The sequence below is a fragment of the Oncorhynchus keta genome, chromosome 1, assembly GCF_023373465.1.
Source record: "Oncorhynchus keta strain PuntledgeMale-10-30-2019 chromosome 1, Oket_V2, whole genome shotgun sequence".
Taxonomy (NCBI): domain Eukaryota; kingdom Metazoa; phylum Chordata; class Actinopteri; order Salmoniformes; family Salmonidae; genus Oncorhynchus; species Oncorhynchus keta.
In genome coordinates this window covers 77,203,264-77,218,655 of record NC_068421.1, presented here as the reverse complement: position 1 = coordinate 77,218,655, position 15,392 = coordinate 77,203,264, and the positions used below count along the sequence as shown (strand labels likewise).

At 43.3% G+C, this 15,392-nt stretch overlaps 1 protein-coding gene across 2 annotated transcripts in view; it reads left to right on the top strand.

Moving 5' to 3' along the window:
* LOC118384384 (trafficking protein particle complex subunit 8) overlaps positions 1 to 15,392 on the top strand; it is an 80,147-nt gene that overhangs the window by 46,484 nt on the left and 18,271 nt on the right. For both annotated transcript variants that reach the window (XM_052461379.1, XM_052461374.1), the window contains exons 17-20: positions 7,827 to 8,002; positions 8,220 to 8,294; positions 14,918 to 15,044; positions 15,161 to 15,318. In XM_052461379.1, coding sequence (XP_052317339.1) covers positions 7,827 to 8,002; positions 8,220 to 8,294; positions 14,918 to 15,044; positions 15,161 to 15,318 — 536 coding nt within the window. The remainder of the gene's footprint in view (positions 1 to 7,826; positions 8,003 to 8,219; positions 8,295 to 14,917; positions 15,045 to 15,160; positions 15,319 to 15,392) is intronic.

The window sequence follows — 15,392 nt, the reverse complement described above, 5'->3', positions numbered from 1 at the left end:
AATATTTATGGAACAAAAGGAACATTTGCTGTCAAACTCGTGAGTGAAAACATCCGAAGCTCAAAGGTAAATTAATCATTTTGATTGCTTTTCTGATTTTCGTGACCAAGCTTCCTGCTGCTAGCTGGACATAATGCTATGCTAGGCTATCGATAAACTTTGTTGGCACTCCTAGATGTCCCATAATCACTATTGGGTCTTTTTTTCGATTAAATCGGTCCATATATAGCCTAGATATCGATCTATGAAGACTGATCAAGGAAAAAAATAGCGTTTTATAACGTAACGTCATTTTTTTAAATTAAAAAAGTCAACGATAAACTTTCACAAAACACTTCGAAATACGTTTGTAATGCAACTTTAGGTATTAGTAAACGTTAATAAGCGATCAAATTGATAACGAGGTGATGTATATTCTATAGCTGTACGTCTGGAAATAATGTCCGGGTAAATCTCAACCAAAATATCCGGTCGGAGACCGGAAGAAAGACGCTACCTTGTGCCCGTTTGACCAAGAAACAAATCGTAGGCAAATGACAAGACTGTTGACATCGTGTGGATGCTGTAGGAATGCAATCTCGGCTCCAGGTAATTTGCCTTCCCATAGACAATACATGCAAGTGGCGCATTGATATATTTTCCAATTTTCAGTGATCAGATTTTCCTGCGCTTTCCGATGAAACGCACGTTCTGTTATAGTCACAGCCGTGATTTAACCAGTTTTATAAACGTCTGAGTGTTTTCTATCCACACATACTAATCATATGCATATACTATATTCCTGGCATGAGTAGCAGGGCGCTGAAATGTTGCGCGATTTTTAACAGAATGTTCGAAAAAGTAGGGGTTAGGAGTAACAGGTTAACAAGCAGTGCGGCTTGGTTGGGTTGTGTATCGGAGGACGCATGACTTTCAACCTTCTCTCCCGAGCCTGTACAGGACTTGTAGTGATGAGACAAGATGGTAGCTACTAAACAATTGGATACCACGAAATTGGGGATAAAAAGGGGTAAAAAAATTAATAATTAACAAACAGAAAAATCACATGACCCACTGAAGACTTAGTAAAGACTTCAGTAAAGACTTAAAGGTTGAGATATCCTAGATATCGATCTATGAAGACTGTGTGATAAACGGAAAAAAATAGCGTCTGAAAACGTAACGTCATTTTTTAAAATAAAAAAAGTTGACGATAAACTTTCACAAAACACTTCGAAATACTTTTTAAATGCAACTTTAGGTATTAGTACACGTTAATAAGCAATCAAATTGATCATGAGGCGATGTATATTCTTTAGCTGTCCGTCTGGAAATAATGTCCGGGTAAATCTCAACCAAAATATCCGGTCGGAGACCTGAACAAATGGCTTGTCTCTTCGTTTGACCAAGAAACAAAGACTAGGAAAATGACAAGACTGTTGACATCGTGTGGAAGCTGTAGGTATTGCAACCTCAGCCCCATTTATTGTGGTTCGCCTTTATCAATGGGTTGAAGTGGCGGATGGATATATATTTCCATTTTCAGTGATCAGATTTTCCTGCGCTTTTCGATGAAACGCACGTTCTGTTATAGTCACAGCCGTGATTTAATCAGTTTTATAAACGTCTTGAGTGTTTTCTATCCACACATACTAATCATATGCCCCCCAATGGTGGAACAAACTCCCTCACGACGCCAGGACAGCGGAGTCAATCACCACCTTCCGGAGACACCTGAAACCCCACCTCTTTAAGGAATACCTAGGATAGGATAAGTAATCCTTCTCACCCCCCCCCCCTAAAAGATTTAGATGCACTATTGTAAAGTGGCTGTTCCGCTGGATGTCACAAGGTGAATGAATATTTAAATATATATATATATATATATATATATATATATAGATAGATAGATGGGGGGCAATATAGATATATATATATATACACACACACACACACATATATATCTATATACACAACTTTTTTCACATACATTTTTAAAAATTTTCCATAAACTCATCTTCAAAACTCTCCTGCAACCCACCTCACCAATTTATATTTATAAAAAAGTATTATTTACCTCAAATCTGTAATCCCCCAAGAAGCTAATCCAGAAGCTAGTTCAGAAGCTAGTTAGCTTCTTTACTGGCAAATCGTTAGTATTCAGCTAACCACGGTTTGTGGTCATCAGCTATCCTTTAGCTCGAAAATCTATCGCCAGTTTTGTACGGCGCAGCGCGGCTCGGAACGGAACATACCGGACCAATTTTTCTCTCCATGTCCCTGGATTTCAACCGCTAACTCTGGATCTCAAAGCTAGCTAGCTGCTATCCGTGTGACTATCGGCTTTCGTCGATTCCGGAGCAAACATCAATTATTCCGGAGCTAGCCAGCTGAAGAGTTCCATCAATCACTCCTGGGCTGCAGTCACCTATCCGGACCCGTTTTACTGCCTACACGGAGCCCCACCGGGCCTTCACAACTGGACTGCCGACATTATCTACCCGAAGGAGCTATCCGGCTGGCTCCTCCGTCGCGACGTTACCTGACCGCCCATCTGCGGCCTGCTAACCGTTAGCTGTCTTATCGGCTGCTATCTGAATAGACAATCGGACAATTTATTTATTTATTTATTTATTATTATTATTTTCTTCTTGGGCCTCTATAACTATATCTATTGTTTTTATTTTTGTTGTTGTGTGATTTGGATTAATCCCCTCTACCACACGGAACCCCACTAATCTACTGACGGAACGCAAGAGGTGGCTAATAACAGACCTCCATCCTATGCTAGCTTGCTACCGATGGCCTGGCTAGCTGTCTAAATCGCCGTGACCCCCAACCAACCTCTCCACTCACCTTTTGATCACTCGACTAAGCATGCCTCTCGTTAATGTCAATATGCCTTGTCCATTGCTGTTCTGGTTAGTGTTTATTGGCTTATTTCACTGTAGAGCCTCTAGTCCTGCTCACAATACCTTATCCAACCTATTTGTTCCACCACCCACACATGCAATGACATCTCCTGGTTTCAATGATGTTTCTAGAGACAATATCTCTCTCTTCATCACTCAATACCTAGGTTTACCTCCACTGTATTCACATCCTACCATACCTTTGTCTGTACATTATACCTTGATGCTATTTTATCGCCCCCAGAAACCTCCTTTTACTCTCTGTTCCAGACGTTCTAGACGACCAATTCTTATTGCTTTTAGCCGCACCCTTATTCTACTGTTCCTCTGGCGATGTAGAGGTGAATCCAGGCCCTGCAGTGCCTAGCTCCACTCCTATTCCCCAGGCGCTCTCTTTTGACGACTTCTGTAACCGTAATAGCCTTGGTTTCATGCATGTTAACATTAGAAGCCTCCTCCCTAAGTTTGTTCTATTCACAGCTTTAGCACACTCTGCCAACCTGGATGTTCTAGCTGTGTCTGAATCCTGGCTTAGGAAGACCACCAAAAATTCTGAAATTTTAATTCCAAATTACAACATTTTCAGACAAGATAGAACTGCCAAAGGGGGCGGTGTTGCAATCTACTGCAAAGATAGCCTGCAGAGTTCTGTCCTACTATCCAGGTCTGTACCCAAACAATTTGAAATTCTACTTTTAAAAATCCACCTCTCTAAAAACAAGTCTCTCGCCGTTGCCGTCTGCTATAGACCACCCTCTGCCCCCAGCTGTGCTCTGGACACCATATGTGAACTGATTGCCCCCCATCTATCTTCAGAGCTCGTGCTGCTAGGCGACCTAAACTGGAACATGCTTAACACCCCAGCCATCCTACAATCTAAACTTGATGCCCTCAATCTCACACAAATTATCAATGAACCTACCAGGTACCTCCCCAAAGCCTTAAACACGGGCACCCTCATAGATATCATCCTAACCAACTTGCCCTCTAAATACACCTCTGCTGTCTTCAACCAAGATCTCAGCGATCACTGCCTCATTGCCTGCATCCGTAATGGGTCAGAGGTCAAACGACCTCCACTCATCACTGTAAAACGCTCCCTGAAACACTTTAGCGAGCAGGCCTTTCTAATCGACCTGGCCGGGGTTTCCTGGAAGGATATTGATCTCATCCCGTCAGTAGAGGATGCCTGGATATTTTTTTTAAATGCCTTCCTAACCATCTTAAATAAACATGCCCCATTCAAGAAATTTAGAACCAGGAACAGATATAGCCCTTGGTTCTCCCCAGACCTGACTGCCCTTAACCAACACAAAAACATCTTATGGCGTTCTGCATTAGCATCGAACAGCCCCCGTGATATGCAGCTGTTCAGGGAAGCTAGAAACCATTATACACAGACAGTTAGAAAAGCCAAGGCTAGCTTTTTCAAGCAGAAATGTGCTTCCTGCAACACTAACTCAAAAAGGTTCTGGGACACTGTAAAGTCCATGAAGAATAAGAACACCTCCTCCCAGCTGCCCACTGCACTGAAGATAGGAAACACTGTCACCACTGATAAATCCACCATAATTGAGAATTTCAATAAGCATTTTTCTACGGCTGGCCATGCTTTCCACCTGGCTACTCCTACCCCGGTCAACAGCACTGCACCCCCCACAGCAACTCACCCAAGCCTTCCCCATTTCTCCTTCTCCCAAATCCGTTCAGCTGATGTTCTGAAAGAGCTGCAAAATCTGGACCCCGACAAATCAGCCGGGCTAGACAATCTGGACCCTTTCTTTCTAAAATTATCTGCTGAAATTGTTGCCACCCCTATTACTAGCCTGTTCAGCCTCTCTTTCGTGTCGTCTGAGATTCCCAAAGATTGGAAAGCAGCTGCGGTCATCCCCCTCTTCAAAGGGGGGGACACTCTTGACCCAAACTGCTACAGACCTGTATATATCCTACCCTGCCTTTCTAAGGTCTTCGAAAGCCAAGTCAACAAACAGATTACCGACCATTTCGAATCTCACCATACCTTCTCTGCTATGCAATCTGGTTTCAGAGCTGGTCATGGGTGCACCTCAGCCACGCTCAACGTCCTAAACAATATCTTAACCGCCATCGATAAGAAACATTACTGTGCAGCCGTATTCATTGATCTGGCCAAGGCTTTCGACTCTGTCAATCACATCCTCATCGGCAGACTCGACAGCCTTGGTTTCTCAAATGATTGCCTCGCCTGGTTCACCAACTACTTCTCTGATAGAGTTCAGTGTGTCAAATCGGAGGGTCTGCTGTCCGGACCTCTGGCAGTCTCTATGGGGGTTCCACAGGGTTCAATTCTTGGACCGACTCTCTTCTCTGTATACATCAATGAGGTCGCTCTTGCTGCTGGTGAGTCTCTGATCCACCTCTACGCAGACGACACCATTCTGTATACTTCTGGCCCTTCTTTGGACACTGTGTTAACAACCCTCCAGGCAAGCTTCAATGCCATACAACTCTCCTTCCGTGGCCTCCAATTGCTCTTAAATACAAGTAAAACTAAATGCATGCTCTTCAACCGATCGCTACCTGCACCTACCCGCCTGTCCAACAACACTACTCTGGACGGCTCTGACTTAGAATACGTGGACAACTACAAATACATAGGTGTCTGGTTAGACTGTAAACTCTCCTTCCAGATCCATATCAAACATCTCCAATCCAAAGTTAAATCTAGAATTGGCTTCCTATTTCGCAAACAAAGCATCCTTCACTCATGCTGCCAAACATACCCTTGTAAAACTGACCAACCTACCAATCCTCGACTTTGGCGATGTTATTTACAAAATAGCCTCCAATACCCTACTCAACAAATTGGATGCAGTCTATCACAGTGCAATCTGTTTTGTCACCAAAGCCCCATATACTACCCACCATTGCGACCTGTACGCTCTCGTTGGCTGGCCCTCGCTTCATACTCGTCGCCAAACCCACTGGCTCCATGTCATCTACAAGACCCTGCTAGGTAAAGTCCCCCCTTATCTCAGCTCGCTGGTCACCATAGCATCTCCCACCTGTAGCACACGCTCCAGCAGGTATATCTCTCTAGTCACCCCCAAAACCAATTCTTTCTTTGGCCGCCTCTCCTTCCAGTTCTCTGCTGCCAATGACTGGAACGAACTACAAAAATCTCTGAAACTGGAAACACTTATCTCCCTCACTAACTTTAAGCACCAACTGTCTGAGCAGCTCACAGATTACTGCACCTGTACATAGCCCACCTATAATTTATCCCAAACAACTACCTCTTTCCCAACTGTATTTTATTTATTTATTTATTTTGCTCCTTTGCACCCCATTATTTTTATTTCTACTTTGCACATTCTTCCATTGCAAAACTACCATTCCAGTGTTTTACTTGCTATATTGTATTTACTTTGCCACCATGGCCTTTTTGCCTTTACCTCCCTTATCTCACCTCATTTGCTCACATCGTATATAGACTTGTTTATACTGTATTATTGACTGTATGTTTGTTTTACTCCATGTGTAACTCTGTGTCGTTGTATGTGTCAAACTGATTTGCTTTATCTTGGCCAAGTCGCAATTGTAAATGTGAACTTGTTCTCAACTTGCCTACCTGGTAAATAAAGGTGAAATAAATAAAAAAAATAAAAAATCCAGGAGGAAAACAAACTGTAGCATGCTTTCTGGCCTCTATCTAACAGTACTTTACAAGTGACCCTCGTTCTGAACAGGGCTACTTCTTCATTACACAAAGGAAAAACCTCAACCAATTTCTGAAGACTGGTGACATCCAGTGGAAGTGGATTCCCAATGAAAACCCATTGAAAAGAGTGACCTCCCCCCAAAAACAAATCTGAATGGTTTGTCCTCAGGGTTTCGCCTGCTAAATAAGTTCTGAAAAATTGAAGGGCTGTTTTCTCGTCTCCAAACTCTGCGGCATTGTCCTCAACACCAATATGGGTAACCTTGCTATTAGCCATAGAGCATAGAGCAACATGGTATAGGGAAAGGCTCGAATTATCTGGTGTTTCAGAATTGTGGACAACCTCCGTTATCCAACGCGGGAGAAAGCACATTTGTTATAAAATAATATTTGTATTAGTGTTGCACCATTGTTCTTACGAAATATAACCATACACAATTTCGGTAGCACATGTTACATTTACATTTACATTTAAGTCATTTAGCAGACGCTCTTATCCAGAGCGACTTACAAATTGGTGCATTCACCTTATGACATCCAGTGGAACAGCCACTTTACAATAGTGCATCTAAATCTTTTAGGGGGGGGGGTGAGAAGGATTACTTATCCTATCCTAGGTATTCCTTATGCAATAGGATTATGCATTATTCAATGGATTAGTCCACTCAGACAGGTGTCTTGTGCACAAGTAACTTTTTTTACTTGCCTAATGGAATCTCGGTCAACCAACACCCTATCAACCAAACAATCGACCAGTTGACTAAATGGGGTCAGCCCTAGTATATGTGCCATTCAGAGGGTGAATGGGTAAGACAAACGATTGAAGTGCCTTTGAACGAATTATGGTAGTAGGTGCCAGGCGCACCGGTTTGAGTGTGTCAAGAACTGAGGGAGGGGTTTTTCATGCTCAACAGTTTCCCGGGTCTATCAAGAATGGTCCACCACCCAAAGGACATCCAGCCAACTTCACACAACTGTGGGAAGCAATGGAGTCAACATGGGCCAGCATCCCTGTGGAATGCTTTGGACACTTTCTAGTCCATGCCCCAACGAATTGAGGTTGTTCTGAGGGCATAAAAGGGTGCCACTCAATATTAGGAAGGTTTTCTTAATCTTTGTGTACTCCATCTACTGCATATTACATATGGTTTTGAATTCACTATACTTAGATATCCTCACATTTCTTTGGTTGTGTTTGTCCTCATCCTGGTGTCTCTCTTTCTGCTCCTATGTAGAACCCATCATAGTTGAGGTGGCGTTCCGGAACCCTCTAAAGGTTCCGCTGGTTCTCTCAGACCTCTCGCTGCTCTGGAAGTTCACGCTCAAAGACTTCTCTCGACCACAACCGCAGGACGTCATGGTTGGAGACGCTGTCACCATCACCAATGAGAAGGAAGCCATCGCTCCCAGGGTAAGAAATGGAAAGGGGGATACCTAGTCAATTGTACACCTGAATGCCTTCAACTGAAATGTGTCTTCCGCATTTAACCCAACCCATCTGAATCAGAGCAACTGTTGGTGTTACCTTCGCTCTGTGAGGCTACAGTGCTGTAAGAGTAGTTACTTTTCATTCAACTCATCACATTCAACTAGTAAATCTCTCATTTTTACAACCGGTCTCGTTACAGACAGTGCAGAAAGATGGCATCATCACCACAGAAGTCATCCCAGAGTTCTTCATGAGCCCCGAGGAGACAAGAGTGGTAAGCGGTGGCATTTTTCTGATTTTATGCAGTTCTTGGTCTCGCTCTCTTACCATTTTTTTCTCTCCCCCATTCTCTAACTCTTTCTTTCTCCGCCTCTTATTTTCTGTGACTTCTCTCTAACTCCATGTTCAATCTCTCTTTCTCTTCCCCTCGCTCATAATTGTCATGTGATAACAGTATATGACTCTTCTTTCTGATACAGTTGAAGTCGGAAGTTGACATACACTTAGGTTGGAGTCATTATCTCGTTTTTCAACCACAACCACTATAGTTTTGGCAAGTCGGTTAGGACATCTACTTTGTGCATGACACAAGTCATTTTTCCAACAATTGCTTACAGACAGATTATTTCACTTATAATTCACTATCACAATTCCAGTGGGTCAGAAGTTTACATATACTAAGTTGACTGTGCCTTTAACTTCTTGCGTCGAGCAATCCCATATCCGGGAGCGTAATCATAGCCTCAAGCTCATTACCATAACGCAACGTTAACTATTCATGAAAATCGCAAATGAAATGAAAGAAATATATTCACTCACAAGCTTAGCCTTTTGTTAACCTCTTGCTCCTAGGCGTCCCATCTAGACATCTGGAAATGCAAATGCGCTACGCTAAATGCTAATAGTACTAGTTAAAACTCAAACGTTCATTAAAATACACATGCAGGGTATTGAATTAAAGCTACACTCGTTGTGAATCCAGGCAACAAGTCAGATTTTTAAAATGCTTTTCGGCGAAAGCATGAGAAGCTATTATCTGATAGCATGTAACACCCCAAAAGACCCGCAGGGGACGTAAACAAAGTAATTAGCATAGTCGTCGCTACACAAACCGCACAAATAAAATATCACGTAAAATATCACGTGGACTGGGACATGTTTCGTATTGCGTCAGATGGGAATATTGACGAATACGCTGATTCGGTGTGCGAGTTCATTAGAACGTGCGTCGAAGATGTCGTTCCCATAGCAACGATAAAAACATTCCCTAACCAGAAACCGTGGATTGATGGCAGCATTCGCGTGAAACTGAAAGCGCGAACCACTGCTTTTAATCAGGGCAAGGTGTCTGGCAACATGACTGAATACAAACAGTGCAGCTATTCCCTCCGCAAGGCTATTAAACAAGCTAAGCGTCAGTACAGAGACAAAGTGGAATCTCAATTCAACGGCTCAGACACAAGAGGCATGTGGCAGGGTCTACAGTCAATCACGGACTACAAGATGAAATCCAGCCCAGTCACGGACCAGGATGTCTTGCTCCCAGGCAGACTAAATAACTTTTTGCCCGCTTTGAGGACAATACAGTGCCACTGACACGGCCTGCAACGGAAACATGCGGTCTCTCCTTCACTGCAGCCGAGGTGAGTAAGACATTTAAACGTGTTAACCCTCGCAAGGCTGCAGGCCCAGACGGCATCCCCAGCCGCGCCCTCAGAGCATGCGCAGACCAGCTGGCCGGTGTGTTTACGGACATATTCAATCAATCCCTATACCAGTCTGCTGTTCCCACATGCTTCAAGAGGGCCACCATTGTTCCTGTTCCCAAGAAAGCTAAGGTAACTGAGCTAAACGACTACCGCCCCGTAGCACTCACTTCCGTCATCATGAAGTGCTTTGAGAGACTAGTCAAGGACCATATCACCTCCACCCTACCTGACACCCTAGACCCACTCCAATTTGCTTACCGCCCAAATAGGTCCACAGACGATGCAATCTCAACCACACTGCACACTGCCCTAACCCACCTGGACAAGAGGAATACCTATGTGAGAATGCTGTTCATCGACTACAGCTCGGCATTCAACACCATAGTACCCTCCAAGCTCGTCATCAAGCTCGAGACCCTGGGTCTCGACCCCGCCCTGTGCAACTGGGTACTGGACTTCCTGACGGGCCGCCCCCAGGTGGTGAGGGTAGGCAACAACATCTCCTCCCCGCTGATCCTCAACACGGGGGCCCCACAAGGGTGCGTTCTGAGCCCTCTCCTGTACTCCCTGTTCACCCACGACTGCGTGGCCACGCACGCCTCCAACTCAATCATCAAGTTTGCGGACGACACAACAGTGGTAGGCTTGATTACCAACAACGACGAGACGGCCTACAGGGAGGAGGTGAGGGCCCTCGGAGTGTGGTGTCAGGAAAATAACCTCACACTCAACGTCAACAAAACTAAGGAGATGGAGGAGATGATTGTGGACTTCAGGAAACAGCAGAGGGAACACCCCCCTATCCACATCGATGGAACAGTAGTGGAGAGGGTAGCTAGTTTTAAGTTCCTCGGCATACATATCACAGACAAACTGAATTGGTCCACAGCGTCGTGAAGAAGGCGCAGCAGCGCCTATTCAACCTCAGGAGGCTGAAGAAATTCGGCTTGTCACCAAAAGCACTCACAAACTTCTACAGATGCACAATCGAGAGCATCCTGGCGGGCTGTATCGCCGCCTGGTACGGCAACTGCTCCGCCCTCAACCGTAAGGCTCTCCAGAGGGTAGTGAGGACTGCACAACGCATCACCGGGGGCAAACTACCTGCCCTCCAGGACACCTACACCACCCGTTGTTACAGGAAGGCCATAAAGATCATCAAGGACATCAACCACCCGAACCACTGCCTGTTCACCCCGCTATCATCCAGAAGGCGAGGTCAGTACAGGTGCATCAAAGCTGGGACCGAGAGACTGAAAAACAGCTTCTATCTCAAGGCCATCAGACTGTTAAACAGCCACCACTAACAGTGAGTGGCTGCTGCCAACACACTGTCATTGACACTGACCCAACTCCAGCCATTTTAATAATGGGAATTGATGGGAATTATGTAAATATATCACTAGCCACTTTAAACAATGCTACCTTATATAATGTTACTTACCCTACATTATTCATCTCATATGCATATGTATATACTGTACTCTACATCATCGACTGCATCCTTATGTAACACATGTATCACTAGCCACTTTAACTATGTCACTTTGTTTACTTTGTCTACACACTCATCTCATATGTATATACTGTACTCGATACCATCTACTGTATGCTGCTCTGTACCATCACTCATTCATATATCCTTATGTACATATTCCTTATCCCCTTACACTGTGTATAAGACAGTAGTTTTGGAATTGTTAGTTAGATTACTTGTTGGTTATCACTGCATTGTCGGAACTAGAAGCACAAGCATTTCGCTACACTCGCATTTAACATCTGCTAACCATGTGTATGTGACAAATAAAATTTGATTTGATTTGATTTAAAACATTCATTACCTTTGACCATCTTCTTTGTTGGCACTCCTAGATGTCCCATAATCACTATTGGGTCTTTTTTCTTTTAAATCGGTCCATATATAGCCTAGATATCAATCTATGAAGACTGTGTGATAAACAGAAAAAAATAGCGTCTTATAACGTAACGTCATTTTTTAAAATTAAAAAAGTTGACGATAAACTTTCACAAAACACTTCAAAATACTTTTGTAATGCAACTTTAGGTATTAGTAAACGTTAATAAGCGATCAAATTGATCACGAGGCGAATTATATTCTTTAGCTGTCCGTCTGGAAATATTGTCCGGGTAATTCTCGACCAAAATATCAGGTCGGAGACCGGAAGAAATGCGCTGCCTTGCATCTGTTTGACCAAGAAACAAATATTAGGTAAATGACAAGACTCTAGACAACGTGTGGAAGCTGTAGGTATTGCAACCTCAGCCCCATTAAATGTGGTTCACCTTTATCAATGGGTTCAAGTCGCACATGGATATATTTTTCCATTTTCAGTGATCAGATTTTCCTGCACTTTTCGATGAAACGCACGTTCTGTTATAGTCACAGCCGTGATTTAACCAGTTTTATAAACGTCTGAGTGTTTTCTATCCACACATACTAATCATATGCATATACTATATTCCTGGCATGAGCAGCAGGGCGCTGAAATGTTGCGCGATTTTTAACAAAATGTTCGAAAAAGTAGGGGGTAGGAGTAACAGGTTAACAACACTGTCATCTCAGATTTTCAAAATATGCTTTTCAACCATAGCTACACAAGCATTTGTGTAAGAGTATTGATAGCCAGCATAGCATTAAGCCTAGCATTCAGCAGGCAACATTTTCACAAAAACAAGAAAAGCATTTACATTTACATTTAAGTCATTTAGCAGACGCTCTTATCCAGAGCTACTTACAAATTGGTGCATTCACCTTATGACATCGAGTGGAACAGCCACTCAAATAAAATCAAATAAAATCATTGACATTTGAAGAACTTCGGATGTTTTCAATGAGGAGACTCTCAGTTAGATAGAAAATGTTCAGTTTTTCCAAAAAGATTATTTGTGTAGGAGAAATCGCTCCGTTTTGTTCACGTTTGGCTAAGAAAAACCCCTGAAAATTCAGCCATTACAACGTCAAACTTTTTTCCAAATTAATTCCATAATATCGACAGAAACATGGCAAACATTGTTTAGAATCAATCCTCAAGGTGTTTTTCACATATCTATTCGATGATAAATCATTCGTGGCAGTTGGGTTTCTCCTCGGAAGCAAATTGAAAAATACACGCAGCTGGAGATTACGCAATAATTGCGACGGAGGACACCAAGCGAGCACCTGGTAGATGTAGTGTAAAATGGTCAATCTTCCAATGATATGCCTACAAATACGTCACAATGCTGCAGACACCTTGGGGAAATGACAGAAAGTGTAGGCTCATTCCTTGCGCATTCACAGCCATATAAGGAGACATTAGAACACAGCGCCTTCAAAATCTGGGGCATTTCCTGTTTGAAATTTCATCTTGGTTTCGCCTGTAGCATCAGTTCTGTGGCACTCACAGATAATATCTTCGCAGTTTTGGAAACATCAGTGTTTTCTTTCCAAAGCTGTCAATTATATGCATAGTCGAGCATCTTTTCGTGACAAAAATATCTTGTTTAAAACGGGAACGTTTTTTTTTATCCAAAAATTAAGAGAGCCCCCTATATCGAAGAAGTTAAACAGCTTGGACAATTCTAGTAAATGATGTCATAGCCTATCAGAAGCTTCTAAAGCCAATTCACATCATTTGAGTCAATTGGAGGTGTATCTGTGGATGTATTTCAAGGCCTACCTTCAAACGGGGTGGCAGCGTAGCCTAGTAGTTAGAGCCGGAAGGTTGCGAGTTCAAACCCCCGAGCTGACAAGGTACAAATCTGTCGTTCTGCCCCTGAACAGGCAGTTAACCCACTGTTCCCAGGCCGTCATTGAAAATAAGAATATGTTCTTAACTGACTTGCCTGGTTAAATAAAGGTAAAATAAAATAAAAAAACTCAGTGCCTCTTTGCGTGACATCATGGGAAAATCAAAATAAATCAGGCAAGACCTCAGAAAAAAAATTGTAGACCTCTCGTCTGGTTCATCCTTGGGAGCAATTTCCATAAACCTGAAGGTACCACCTTCATCTGTACAAACAATAGTACGCAAGTATAAACACCATGGGACCACGCAGTCATACTGCTCAGGAAGGAGACTCGTTCTGTCTTCTAGAGATGAACGTACTTTGGTGCGAAAAGTGCAAATCAATCCCAGAACAACAGCAAAGGACCTTGTGAAGATGCTGGAGAAAACAGGTACAAAAGTATTTATATCCACAGTAAAATGAGTCCTGTGTCGACACAGCCTGAATGGCTACTCAGCAAGGAATAAGCCACTGCTCCAAAACCGCCATAAAAAAGCCAGACTACGGTCTGCAACTGCACATGTGGACAAAGATCATACTTTTTGGAGAAATGTCCTCTGGTCTGATGAAACAAAAATAGAGTGGTTTGGCCATAATAACCATCGTTATGTTTGGAGGAGAAAGAGAGACGATTGCATGCCGAAGAACCACCACCACCACAAAGAACCACCATCCCAACCGTGAAGCACAGGGGTGGCAGCATCATGTTGTGAGGGTGCTTTGCTGCAGGAGGGACTGGTGCACTACACAAAATAGATGGCTTCATGAGGAAGAAAATTATGTGGATATATTGAAGCATCATCTCAAGACATCAGTCAGGAAGTTAAAGCTTGGTTCCAAATGGGTCTTCCAAATGGACAATGACCCCAACTTACTTCCAAAGTTGTGGCAAAATGGCTTAAGGACAACAAAGTCAAGATATTGGAGTGGCCATCACAAAACCCTGACCTCCAATCCTATAGCAGATGTGTGGGCAGAACTGAAAAATAACGTGCGAGCAAGGAGGCCTACAAACCTGACTCGGTTACACCAGCTCTGTCAGGAGGAATGGGCCAAAGTTCACCCAACTTATTGTGGGAAGCTTGTGGAAGGCTACTTGACACGTTTGACCCAAGTTAAACAGTTTAAAGGCAATGCTACCAAATACTAATTGAGTGTATGCAAACTTCTAACCCACTGGGAATGTGATGAAAGAAATACAATTTGAAATAAATAATTCTCTCTTCTATTATGTTGACATTTCACATTCTTAAAATAAAGTGGTGATCCTAACTGGCAGGGAATTGTTACTAGGATGAAATGTCAGGAATTGTGAAAACTGAGTTTAAATGCATTTGGCTAAGGTGTCTGTGTGTGTAAATTTCTGACTTCAACTGTATTTTCCCTCCTCTCCTGGCAGGCTCGTCTGAAGCTGCTTCCTCGCCAGACTGGTCAGCTCACCATCCTGGGTCTAGTCTATAACCTGGCCTCCACCCCTTCTACTGGAGACTCTACTATTAACAGCAACAGTTTCTCGCAGAACCAAGGTAACACATGCACATGGTCATGCAGTCACACACACACACACACTGTAAAACCAGTGCTATAAACTTGTTTTGGTCCTTCTCACCGACCTTTGTTGTGGTTGCGGTACTCTCTAAAGGTCCCTCAGCGACTGCGGGGACATTGGTTCGTGGTCGACAGGACCTAGAGATTCAGGGACCGCGGTTAAACCAGACCAAAGAGGAGAAGACCTCTGTCAGCCACGGTCCTGACCGACGTCTTGACCCCACCATCACCCCTCCCATGCCCCTGCTGGAGGTATTAACTCACCACTGTCCACTACCCTTTACCCAGAAATGAGCTTCAGTGTTTTTTTTTGTCATTTTGGAACT